Source organism: Lepidochelys kempii, chromosome 17 (genome assembly GCF_965140265.1).
Source record: "Lepidochelys kempii isolate rLepKem1 chromosome 17, rLepKem1.hap2, whole genome shotgun sequence".
Taxonomy (NCBI): domain Eukaryota; kingdom Metazoa; phylum Chordata; order Testudines; family Cheloniidae; genus Lepidochelys; species Lepidochelys kempii.
Window position 1 is genome coordinate 1,797,102 of NC_133272.1, and position 13,585 is coordinate 1,810,686.

General features: G+C 44.6%; 1 protein-coding gene across 5 annotated transcripts in view; it reads right to left on the reverse strand.

Moving 5' to 3' along the window:
* The window catches only part of PHF12 (PHD finger protein 12), a 45,893-nt gene that overhangs the window by 4,057 nt on the left and 28,251 nt on the right, over window positions 1–13,585 (reverse strand). For 4 of the 5 annotated variants that reach the window (XM_073315632.1, XM_073315635.1, XM_073315634.1 and 1 more), the window contains 7 exons: window positions 12,978–13,142; window positions 11,456–11,617; window positions 8,135–8,945; window positions 5,075–5,203; window positions 3,486–3,629; window positions 1,015–1,113; window positions 220–302 (listed from right to left, as the gene is read on the reverse strand). In XM_073315632.1, the coding sequence (XP_073171733.1) occupies window positions 220–302; window positions 1,015–1,113; window positions 3,486–3,629; window positions 5,075–5,203; window positions 8,135–8,945; window positions 11,456–11,617; window positions 12,978–13,142 (1,593 nt within the window). The remainder of the gene's footprint in view (window positions 1–219; window positions 303–1,014; window positions 1,114–3,485; window positions 3,630–5,074; window positions 5,204–8,134; window positions 8,946–11,455; window positions 11,618–12,977; window positions 13,143–13,585) is intronic. The other variant, XM_073315633.1, reaches the window with a different exon arrangement.

Genomic DNA, 13,585 nt, shown 5'->3' on the forward strand with positions numbered 1-13,585 from the left:
TGCAGAGACTCAGCCCGCAGAGTTTGCCCTGAGGGAACTTGTCAGCAGATCTCTCTGCCTCAGAAAGAGGGTTACCAGTGAATGCTGACCCCACCTTAACTCTAGTATAAGCCTGGCTCTCACTCTGCAGCCCACAAAGGAGCTCCACACAACAAAGACAACCAGCTGCCTTCATCTCCATCTCTGAGCAAGTGGCAAACCAAAGGCCCAGGCACTCACCTCATCATAGAATATGCAGGCATGTTTGCCAGACACATAGTTACAGTGACCATAGCTTGTAAGGCACACATCCATGTCAGCTCCTGCAACGGATGGGAAGACAAAATTCAACTGAATTCACAAGAGCTGGCAAGGCAGCACAGAGCAAGAGAATTAAACAGCAAGGGGCTTGCTTCCTTAGTATCTGCTCTCACAGCTTGGTGAACAGTGCTGAGATAAGCCACAGAAGAAGGTTTCCTCAGGGTTCTGGCTGTAAGATTAAGCAGGGGAAGGTGGGAAACCATTTCAGCATTATTGTGCCCTTCCAGTGTGCTAGGGGGCTCCAGGCTCAGGCAAGAGTGGCAAATGCCCAGAATGATCATTAACCTCCCTTCTTAGCAGTTACCAGACAGAAACCGACTTGGGGAGCCTAGGATAGCGGTGACTTTTTAATGCCAAATCTCTTAGACTGTGTGGTATCAAGAGTTAATACTCCCATCCTAAAACAGTGGCTATCAAATCTGGGCTACAGGCACTTAACTATGCCAGTCACACAGTGTCCTGACATCTGAGCGAGCTTTCTTGCATATGTTGCCTGATAATACACAAGAGAAACATAATTCCAGAATCCCAGGATAAAATAACTGGCCCCAACATGGCATTCTCCAAAGAGCAGCATTCACTTCCAATGGGGTGACTTTAGTGCATTATGGCTTGGACTGTCTATGTGCAAACAAAATAAAAGCTGAAAAAACAAACGGAAAGTTATTTTTTCACTGGGATTCTGCAAGCCCCCAGCTAGGAGAAGTCACTTACCTGTCCCGATGTAGAGGGTTCTGTAGCACATGTTGACTGCACTGCCTATGCCCATGAGGGGGTAGAACACTGCACGAGCTTGCACTTCCTTTCTTTGCACTGGAAGACAAAAGTGAGATCTGAATACTACTGAATAAATTGCCTACAGTAATATAAAGTTACCAGATTTAAGTATTCCCCCTATTGGGCTTTCTGGGGCTCATGCATAATTTTTAAAGGAAACTATCAACTTGAAATCTGGACAAAAATCGGAAATAGTTTCAGCTCTTACCCCCGACCAATTGTTGTGGTTTTACAGTCACATCTTGCTATTTCTTAGAATTTTTCTCTCCCCCACTGCTATGTGAAAGACCCACATAAGCCACGTGACTACACAGGGGAAATGACACTGGGCATGGACAAAGGAAACAAACTGAGGAGACATTATTTCCCCTCTCTCATCTCTTCCAGTTCCAGGACCATGAAGTGTTAAAGCACACGTCTTCTGAATTATTGTCCTCCAGTTCCTTTAAGATGGTGCCCCTTTAAACTGAATTTGGAGCTAGCAAAAGCTGCCAAGTCAACAGCCCTAGAGACAAAACTGCTAGTTAACCCCTGAGAAAAGCACAGGTAGATGCAGAACAAGCTTTTCCAGGGATCAATTTAAAATTCCTACAACTGGAAGGTTGGGGTCGGAGGAGGATTCTCTCTTCAACTAGTTTAATCTTAGTTCAGTATCCACAGCACAGTCAATCCTGGACCCCCCTACTACTGAGGCTGCCGACAAAGACCCAGTGGTTGCATGGACACAGAGATCACATCCCCATTGCACCTGGAACAGGTAGACCACCATCTTGTTTCACATAGCAGTCAAATGGCAACCTGGTCTAGGTTTGACTGGCTCAGTACCTGCCCTCTTCCTGTCCATGCAAACCCCCACACAGTCTAACCTAACTCCCCACCACATGCATCTCCAGGACAGTTTCACATCAAGAAAGGATGTGAAACTGACAAAGCATGCAGATTACAAACTGAGTAAAGAGTGGTCAAAAAACAACAAAAATTTAGAATGTGTGTGTCTGGAATTCACCACTGATGTCAAGAACACTCTCCATGGGATTATGTGGCACCTTCAGCATGGAACATGCCAAAAAGCTTCATTGTTCCCAACACATCATTTCTACATTTGGCTGCTTTGGATGACAGTTACTAGGGCGGGCTTAGTACAGATCAGCCAGCCGGGCTTGTCTCAGAAGTTGTCACCCAAGTGTCCCATCAACAAACAAAAGAAAAAAGTCAAAATTAGCACAGGGGGAAGCATCTGAAGTTTGATGGGTCCAAAAGACAGAAAGCAGGTAGGGAACACAGCCATTGATCTCCCCTAGGATAGTCGGGGCCGATGATCGAAGGTTCAGTTCTACAAGTGTCTGCTGGCCACATCATTTAATCCCAGTGCTGGCCCTATGCAGTTCCACAGCTGCCTCTAGCTCCAGAAGTGTTAGAAGAAAGAGACAGTTACTGACCGTCAGAATCCCTGCTGCTATGCCACGGCCTGAAGCCACCAGGGGAGCTGAGCCAAGGACAAGTCAAGTTTGTGACACAGCCAACAATGCACTAACACAGATCTCACCTCTCTGCTCCTACTGTACCTAGGCCACCTGAGAGCAGGACACAGCTCCCACAGGACAACTCTTGTTTACTCCTGAAGGTAAATGGATATGGTTCAGGGAATCTATACTCCTTCCTAACAGCTGATGACAACCTAACAGCGGAATAGGAAGCTGCATACCTGGCGCACTTCTAAGGATTAGTGATACTAATGACTATAGCAAAGGAAGCAGAACCCTGACCTCAGGCCCTGGCAGATTTTATAAGTGAAGGAGGTAACAGTTTCCAACTATTTAGTGTTAGAACATATCTGCAATTTTAGCTCTGCAGTTGCCGATTTGGATTGAAGAAATCAATGGATTTTAAAAGGTAACACCCTCACTCTATGCCCCTGCTCTTCCAGCTCACGTTTAGGTTTCTCTTTCAAGCCCACAAACCAGTTTTCTCCATCTCCAAAAAGAAGGCAACAGGACTGCAAACACACTTGTTCATTTGCTTCCCAGATCCCTGAGCCTCTTGCAAACATGCCAGAGAAGGAAGCTGGGCCTTTCCCTTCCTTGCTAGATCAGACTGGTACAACTTGGCTTAGCCCCACAATTACAGGAAACAGAACATCCATGGTTGTGAGTTGCTGTGATGCAGCAGGGAGAGAGCAAGCTCCTTTTCCTACCACATTTGCCAAAAGCTCAACAAGGGGAAGTGGAGGAATGTTTCTGATCGAAGAGTATCCAGAGAGGAGGGGCAAGAGGAAGGAAGGAGATGAAATGGGTGTCTCCCAAATACCAGAAGAGAGAGAATATCTCTGGATGACAGTCTGATGGCATGGTATATGCTGAGAAAAACCACAGCTCAATGCAAAGAGACTATTCTAGGGCTGCTCTTACCTTCTATGTGATTTGCCAAAGGAGACGACTGATGGGAACTGACACTGCTTGCTACGGAGTGAACTTTGGAAGGAAAGAGCTGTTGTATTCTCTGCAAGGCCAGAAACTTGATTAGCTTCTCATCCAGCATATTTATCTCAATCTCTGTTAATAAATAAAAAGCAATTAGTAAGTTATTCACAGAGAGGGCGTCATTTGATCTGCTGAGGGCTTAACTGTTCTGTTCCTACATTTTGCCATTTGCTTCTGTTAGCAGCAACTCCGTCAGGGAAAACTCTGCGGCCTCAAGAGTCGAAAGTACAGGGTGCTCTATTACTGTCTAAGTGCATTCTCCTCCCTAGCAGCACGTATGGACAGCAAGACTTGTAATCTTGGAGAGCTGCAGTCTAGACAGGAAAGGGACATTTGCGTTTTTTTGGCTAGGAAAAAGCTGAAGACTCTACATGTGGGCAGAGACCCAGAAAGGCCATGTGTATTTCAGGCTCTTTTGGGCAGCAGGGATGGGGCATGCTTCTTGTGAGACTCAAATTTACACCCTGGTTGGAAAGAAGTTTGACTAGATCTATCCCACAGATAAACGACAACTCCTTAGGAGCGGTACAGTCTCATTTTCAGGGTCGCAGTCTTTCATGGCAGGTTCAACTTAAAATTGTTAAGAAAGAGGGGAAATTCATACAAATCTCTATTTGGGTAAAAAGTAAATCTCAAAACAGATCACTGTTGCTGATAACGAGCAGCAAGGACGACAGTTAATCAGGACCTGCAAAGATCTGCATTGTGCTCATGAACAAGTTAGTTAACCTCTTGCAAGAGCCGTCTCAACATCAATGTCACTGGTAAAAGAGCGAATAAAAGCAGCAGAGCCATGGTGGCTAGTGAGAGTCCCGCTGCAAACACAGGAGGCCAAGACAAACAGCCAGGTGTTTGCCAAAGGGAAGAGGGTCAAAATAACAGTGCAAGAAAGGCTACAGAGAAGGGTCACAAGCAACAGACTGATAATGAAGTTGAGAACTGTACAGCAGTCCTCTGGTTCCTCAGTAAGTCACCCTGATGAGAGTCCAGGTTTCCTGCTATCCCACTGAAAAGGAGAGGAAGACGTACTAGGCTCTGGGGCAAAGGCAGAAAACGTAGCTGTAGAAAGATGTAACTGAAGGCAAACCCATAACAATATTGCAGCCCAAATGACTGGTGACCTACAAAGAATACGCAATCACTGGCTTCAGAAAAGGTGAGGGAAGTGTCCTTGGATCACAGCTAAAATCATGACATGGACAAGCTGGGGGTCTGAGCATATGAATTCCATCGAGCAACAGGTCTGGACACCAACATTCTGGACAGACACCCCCAAAGCTTACGAGGTGAAACACTCCAAGTACCAAGGCGTGGAAGTGAACGAGACCCACGATTGTGACAGGGATGGGGCACTCCCCTGTTCACCCAGGGTAACACATGTCCACACCCCAGGCCCCCTTTACCAAAGTCACTCTCCCCTTTAGCAGGGGAGTGAATGCTTTAAGGAAAGGACCATTTCCCTCTCGGCTGGTATACACAGCAACTCTGGACAGAAAAAAGAAACAAAGACTACTCACCGCCATTGGCATCCATTAATGCTTTCACAGAGCTGGTGAGGTCCAACATAGCCGCAGAGTTTAAAGTGAAAGATGAGGGGACAATTAAAGAGCTTCCTATGGATACGGTGCTGGGACTGACCTTACCATCTAGAGAGACATGAGAGAAGAGCAACGTCAATATGCACAGTCACTTCTGAGCTACTAATGAGCCCTCAACTTCTACTTCTAATTTACAAACTGCACAAAATTTTTGGCTAATTTTGCTAGTAGCAATGCTTTGAAAAGAGGAGTAACTCCTCTCATGACCCAACACACCTCCTGAAAGGAGCTCTAAATAGCACCACACCTTTTCCCAAAGCAGTTCTAGCCAGCTTAACTGAGTTCCGTTCCACGGGCTCCTGGACCTCTACCATCTGCTGATGGAATTCACATTATCCTGGAAGTATGACCTGTAGAGCAGAGCTGTAAGGTGTTTGGGGAACAGCTTGAAACCCAAATCTCACTGGACCCAGAGGGGAGAAATTTTGTGAGCAGTTTTTTTGTGTTGGGTTTTATACATTTGCAGAATTTTGGGTAAGAAATGTTTTGTTAACCAGAAACAAGATGAATGTTTCTGTAACTTGTTTTAGAGATCTGCTACTGCCAACACGAGTGCCATATGTACTGTGGAAGTCTGAAAGCTCCTTCCTGGGTGGTGAGAATGTAACAAAGAAGCAATACGCACACACGTGACTTTAGCTCATTCACAAACTGCAATCCTACTGCTTAAAATATTGTGACATTTGTAAAATGTCTGCTACAGAACTACATAGCAGTGAAGGAACTCACACCCCCATGCCTCAGATACCCAAATCTCCTGCCTCTCCCTGATAATCTATTTAGAATTAGATGAGAAATACTAACTGAGTTTAAAAGGGACATTAATTTTTCCTTACCTAGATTCCCACAACCTTCCATTACTAGAACCAAGAATTAAAATCTAATTTATTTGTCACTTCCAATGTCAGTTTCGCTTTAGTTTAGGCTCATTCACTTGTTCTCTAGCATGATGCAGCATGAGTTGAATAAAAAATACTGGAGGGGAAACCTACATTCCATTAACATTTGTTATCATAGGATTTTTTTAATTTTACAGACGCTCTCTTGGTAGCTGAGTGGGGCTTTGGTTTGCATTTTATAAAATCTAAAGTTTGGGCTCAAACTGACCTCAAACATCATCCTTTTAAGAAGAATTTTCAGGATTATCCATGCTTTGCCGAACTCTTAGAATCTTGAACATAATGTTTCTCCACATCAATATGGTCCCTTTTCCACCTGGTAAAACTTCCCTCCTCCCCATCCCTGTGCTTCCAGCTGAAGCAACAGCCAAGCCAGCAGCTGCATGTTTGCCTTCTCCTTTGTGCACAAGTGCGGTTAAGATGGTCAGCAGCCCTGGGCGTAGATTCTACATTAAAGCTACTTCAGAGGAAAATCTGTCACTCATACCAGGGATTTTTAAGATAATACTCAAGCCAGCTAAGCGCTCGCTCTCCCCACTGTGTGTACTAACTGTTTGGATGCTCACTAGCTGAAAAAAAAAAAAAAATTTACTTTAACAAACCAAACTTATGTGGGTATCTCAATCACTTCCCTGCCATTACAGAGGGCTCGGCCACTGGGGCACCTCGACCCCTCCTATTCTCTGCCTGGGGGCTGTGATACTTGGGTCTCATTTTCGTTGTTGGGTTTCGTATTCAGGTGCTGGGTGGCTTGTGACACCGAGGTCAGACGATGATCTGGTGGTCCTTCTGGCCTTAAACTTGGACTCTGAACCCACCCCACAGTTCCCATGTCCTGGGAACACTGCCACCTCTACAATTTGCATTGTGAGTGTTACATGTCCTTAATGGCCTCATTTCAGTTGCACATGGCTTTTTGAATCTTTATGTTGTACACTGATTTTCTGGGCTTAAATGAGTGTGACGGTGTTGGTTTACTTGTTTTGAAGCTTGAGAAAAATGGATTCAGTTGTTCCTCTGTACAAGAAAGAAAATATCCCATTCCTTAGTTATAAAAAAATTACAATTTTCTGAACAGCTCTACCATTCAAGAAGAAGATTCACTATTTGCCTTGCCATAATGGGTCTGCATATCTCGGACTTAAGTTTTTATGTTATCTGCTCCTCAGGAATACATTTTAGCACTTTTGTCAGTGTCCATAGTATTGTACATTTCTTTTTCAATCAGCAGCACAGACAGGACTGGTGCAATTCGGGGTGGAGGCTGTTAACCACAAAGCTCACCGAACAGCATGTATTACGCCAGCCAACTTTCACTATTACTGTTGTAAACTTTATATTTGATAAGTAGAGCATATACAGGAAACCCAGTGTTAAACAGAATTGTCCCATGAATAACTTTCATATTTGGGTACACATCCAGAAGGACAAAGTTACGAGATGCTAAATACATCGAAGGTTGTGCAAAAAGCAGACAGAAGACTACTGTAATTCATAGGAACCAGGGTGGAGCTGAGGTTGTACATGAAATCTTAACTGTGGCATTTCCTGACTAACACTCGGGATTTAGGGGTTTTTTTTTGTATACTGCCTTTGCAAACAAATGAAAGGGGTCACACATTATGATCTTCACAGCCTTGAGTGCCTGCTTCTAACAGAGCATTAAAGCAGACATTTGAAGTAATCCATTTGGAAACTCCAGCCATCTTCTTAAAGGAAATTTACTGTTACAGTTGTCAAAATAGGAACTGTGACAGCAACACAGCAACTGAAGAGTTTAAATTACAGTGCATTTCCAGAATTCCCAGTTCCTTCTGAACCTCTGATGGATCAACTGTTTCAGAAAGCAGCACAGTGCTCCCCCACTTCAGAGATGCATTTAACTGGCAACACCCAGCACAGGGCCCAATTTCTGCTTCACGACCTGTGGGCAATGCTAACCCTAACTTGTTCTCCATTGTGCCATGTCCGCGGGAAGCCTTGCTTCCTTGCACTTACTAAACTTCATGCTCTGAAAGAAAGATTTTTAAACACTCCACTTCCCAGCTGGAAGGCCCAGACCTCCCCATCAGATGCTCACCTGAAGGTGGTGCTGGTGAACAGAATCTGTGTGTGGATCCGATGGCAGAGATCCCATCTCCCGTTGCCTGTGGAGGAGTAAGAGCCCTAGTGGCAGTCAAAGGGGAACCAACAGATCGCAGTTCTGCTGTCAGTGGGGGGCCTATCTGTGTCTGGACATTCTTTCTTTGCAAAGTGCTGGTGGTCTCTAGGCTGGCACAAGAGCTTGGTATGGAAGCAGGCATACTTGTGACTGGCGCAGAACCCCTTTGTGCACAAGAAATGGGTCCTACTATGTTCTCCGTCTTCACGACAGTTCCAACTGCGTGATTCAGAAGTCCACAAGCTGCTGGGGGTGTGAGGGGCCTCGCCCATGTTTGCCGATGAGACAGCCCAGGTATTGTATTACCTGGGCCAATTAGCCTCTGAGACTCAGTCAAGTGTGCCGAAGGTTCAGAGGAAACACCATACAAATGAGGACCATTTACTTTAACATCAGAGGCTGTTGGCCCATTAGAAGTTCCACAAGATACTTTCTTTGACTTATCCATACAAGAGCTGCAATTGACATCTTCCTGTGATAAAGCCTGCTGGGATTGAGAAGAGCTCAAGGAATTCTGGGTGGTAATCCCTGAGGTGCACGACACGGAATAAAGGGAAGGTGTGAGTGCCTTGTCAGCTGCCTGGTAAGGGTTGGTGATTGAGCCGTCTGCCACAATAACAGGCTTAATATCAGCCTTCTCTGTCTGTTCAGAGTCCCAAAGCGAAGGCATCTGCTTAGCAGATAAATGTCTCAAAATGCTGCACTGGAGTGCAACAACACTACAGAGCCACTGAAAAAAGAAAGAAAACATCGGTAAGCTTCACAGGCTACAACTACAGGTTGCAGAGTAACAGCCGTGTTAGTCTGTATTCGCAAAAAGAAAAGGAGGACTTGTGGCACCTTAGAGACTAACCAATTTATTAGAGCATAAGCTTTCGTGAGCTACAGCTCACTTCTTCAGATGCATATCGTGGAAACTGCAGCAGGCTTTATATATACACAGAGAATATGAAACAATACCTATTCCCACCCCACTGTCCTGCTGGTAATAGCTTATCTAAAGTGATTTCCAGCACAAATCCAGGTTTTCTCACCCTCCACCCCCCCACACAAATTCACTCTCCTGCTGGTGATAGCCCATCCAAAGTGATAACTCTTTACACAATGTGCATGACAATTAAGCTGGGCTATTTCCTGCATAAATCCAGGTTCTCACATCCCCCCCACCCCCATACACACACAAACTCACTCTCCTGCTGGTAATAGCTCATCCAAACTGACCACTCTTCAAGTTAAAATCCAAGTTAAACCAGAACATCTGGGGGGGGGGGGGGGTAGGAAAAAACAAGAGGAAACAGGCTACCTTGCATAATGACTTAGCCACTCCAAGTCTCTATTTAAGCCTAAATTAATAGTATCCAATTTGCAAATGAATTCCAATTCAGCAGTTTCTCGCTGGAGTCTGGATTTGAAGTTTTTTTGTTTTAAGATAGCGACCTTCATGTCTGTGATCGCGTGACCAGAGAGATTGAAGTGTTCTCCGACTGGTTTATGAATGTTATAATTCTTGACATCTGATTTGTGGTCACTCATGCAGCACGCCTGCTTCAACCACCCAAATAAGCAGGTCAATTTACCTGGCATCGCTCTGCCCGCTCCTGGAAAGGCAGTTCACCACCATAGCAACACAACTAAATATAGGTAAATTATGGAACCATGGTAGCTGTTCTGATACAAATGCAGTATCATGTGGTTAAGAGCACTATACCTCTGCCACATAGGATTTACATCTATTCCAGAATATACATCAATCACGTTGATACTCAAGACAAACATTTTGCCCAAATCCAAGCTAGTTACAGGGAGAGTCTGCCTTATGCCCAAAATTCTACCTCCATCTTGCTACAAGATTCAAACAGATTCCACTTTAACACAGTACTGGCCTTTCTATAAAATGGGTTTCTCTCCATCTTAGAGTGCATCCAGCCAAATGACTCTGTAGAGAAAGCTGCAACAGACTGCAGAAATACTTTGGCTTCCTGTACAGAAGCTTTTTTAGGGACAGGGCAGAGAACCTATTTAAACAACGAAGACTGGGGGAGGAGAAAATTTGCAATCTGAATTCCTTCAAGGCTTCCGAAGGCAGCATGCAGACATTACCAGCTTCGGAGGCACTTTCTGAACAAGGATGGGTATTGGCCAAAGGCACATCACCATGCATCCTTCGCTTCCAGAACAGAATGGAGTCCCTACATTAGACTCATACATAGAGGCAGCAATTGCCTTCCACTGAAGTTTACACCACTCACACTGTGGGACCAGCTCATCTTGTCACAATCTTGTAACAGATGACAGAATGGCTTAGAGAGTCAACCGCTATTTGCGAAGGGATTTGTGGCTTACAATACTGTAACCCAGTAAGAGAACTCATAGGAGGTATAACATTCAGATTTGACATTAAAAATATGCCCATACAAAACTTCTGAGTGTCCTCACATTAGTCTTACAAAAGCCACCCAGCAACATTAATGTTAACATACAAGTTAGTTATCTCCACCAGCCTTACACAACCAAATGGAGAACCCAATTTCCCTCTGCAACATAAAAATGTAAACACTCAAATCACACCAAGCATTATACCCTCATCACTCTTCCCCAGACCCAGTCAAAAACAGCCTTCTCTCTGTGCATGGGAGGTGTGACGATGAGGGGAACATGTCTGCAGAACTTAGGAATGCTGGCTGATACACAGACACGGAGCATTGCATGATATAGGGTATCCAACATCAGCTGACAGGAGATGAAGGATATAGACACCAGTCTAGGGACAATGGACTTTGACACTGGTACTCTGACCGTCCAATAGCTATACTAAGGAGGCTGGAGCTGGGGGACATCACTTCCCCCAGCTTGTCGGTAGGGGGCTGGGATTTGGAGAGTGGAAAGGTGCCAGCAGCAGAACAAAGCAATCTGGTGGTGGTGGTGGGGACAGACTGTACCCTAGAAGTGTGCCTAGAGGTGCTGAGATAAGAACACTGCATGGGCTCCATTCAGACTTGAGGCTTAACACACAATCCAGCAGCTGGATCCCCTCACAGCTGTCTGAGGAGCAGACAAGAGGAAGTGTTCAACAAGAGCTGCGATAGGTCATGGAAGGAGAGAGAAGAAAGTCACCACTGCACATATATTCTAGACTTGCTACTCAAAAAGATACTTTGATCATATCTAACTGAAATGCACAGCAAAGAGGTCCTTGCACCACAGAGAAGCGATAGATTCAAAACGTCTGCCATCGTTTACCTCTTGTTGTTCTGACTGGCTGGCTAAGTGCTCAGAGTTCAAAAGGTGCTTCTGTGAGGATTCCTCAGGGACCCCATTACAGATGAGCTCACCATCCCGAATTGCTGCAGGTGCAAGTAAGGGGGGTGGAAACCGGTATTGAGATTTTATCGCATCAGGAACCTGAATTGTCAGGACGGAAGATGAGACATTAGAATAATTACAGGTGCGTGCCATTAAACTACAGTCATTCTTAACAAGTATTGTCCAAATTTACTACTAGCCAATGGTTTCCAGGCCAAAGAAATCAGAGATTGTGCCAACACCCGTCAGCACTGTGGCAGAGTGGAATACGAAAGGGGGACACCAGAAAATAGGAATGCAGACTTGGTTTAAGTTGACACAACTCTGCTGAAGTCAATGGAATTTCACCTGCTTATACCAGTTCTGAACTTGAGCCCTTAGTGAACTGGTTGTAGCATGAATGCATCCATTCAAACAAAATAAAAAGAGCGGGGAAAATGCATTTATTTAGCATCAAATGCCCATTATATGGAGTTATTCTGACTCATTTAGATTGGGTGAGGTATTTCGCTGACAAATTAGAACACGTGAAGCAGCGCTAGTTCTTCCGACTGCAGCACCTGCTACAGAAGCAGGTCCTCCATCTCTCTGCTCTCTTTTAGAAGTTAGCCACCTCCAACATTGCACAAGAAAACTGAAGCCTGCACCCCATGCTTGGTAGGTTAAAGAACTTTTCAGTTTCTCTAAATTAGTACATGACAAAAAGCAATGTGTTCAACTCTGGGGCTCTGAGCCACACATTTAGTAGGATACCCTCTGCCCTAGCAACTTTGATTCCATTAATCCTTTATCCATCCCCCACAGACAAATAAGTATCTAGTCTCAGCCTAGAGGTTCTAGTAAAGATTCCCTCACATTTTGTTCCATCTTCCCAACTTGTTCCAAGAATGTATTTAAATTTACTACTCAAAAGGAGTTTAATTTATAAACCTTACTAACTTTAAATTGCCGCAGTGACTCTCGAACAGTACGGTGTTAAGCTAGCTGACCTGTTGTGATTGCAGAAAAATATTTGCACATTCTAGAGCATATAAAAACAGGATGGGTTGCATGGTGTATGCTTGCTTCCGTCTCATATACAAATCAGTAATATGGGCAGCTCTTAGCAACTTAAAAACCTTCCAATTTTGAAGCATGAGGGCAACTCACGGGAAAGGCAAGAGCATTTCTTAAAGTTGCATTTGAAAGATGTGTAGTTGCCACCAAGTGGCAAAACTGTGTAATGCTACTTAATTGGGAGGCTGGATAGCTAAATGTAGCTCCCAGAAAACAGCCGTGCTCCACTCCCAAGTTTGAGATCAGGTGCTGTCGTCACTTCTTCCTAGCCCTGCTCGGGACACACCAAAGACTAGAGAAAGCCTTGATAATCCATCACACTAGGGCATGCCTGTTACTTGCCTTTTTATTATGCTAAAACATGAAAGCAAGGTTCTCCAGAATGTTTCCTGTTTTCACTTACCTTCAAAACTCTTCTCCTCACTGACTGAAGAACTCTGCGGTTGGGAGGGTGTTTCTTGTGGATTCGGTTCAGGAAATCCACCTTGACAACATGCTGAGATATGGTGTCTTGGAACCGATCAAAAACTCGGCACCGATTGCTCAGGGTCATGTTCTTCTGGTTCAGCTGGAAGAGCAGACAGAATACTGGCGCAGTTAGGGTGACAGATCAATACTTGTTCCAAAAAATATCTGCCTCTTTCACAGTCAGTTGGTACTGCACCGTCAATACCATCAGCTCAGCGTTAGTCCTCTGTGTTTGTGAATAAAATTGTTTCTGCTAGAGGGTACAACTCTAAAGATCGAAAGAAAATATTTCAGTGGCCCAATAAATTAATGTCTGCTTGTCTAATCTCACCAACAGTGGGTCTCCTGAGAGAAGTATTTAGATACCAGCCATCAGTGGATATGAACATTTGACTATAAAATAGTGCCCACCAACTTGAGGTAGATGGAACAGAGGGCTGATTCACACAGGAATTCCTTATTCAGGAAAGGGTAGGGGTTTGGGGGGGATAGTTCTAGAACTTTGGAATGAAGAAGCTGAGATCTATGGAGAAATAACTTCTC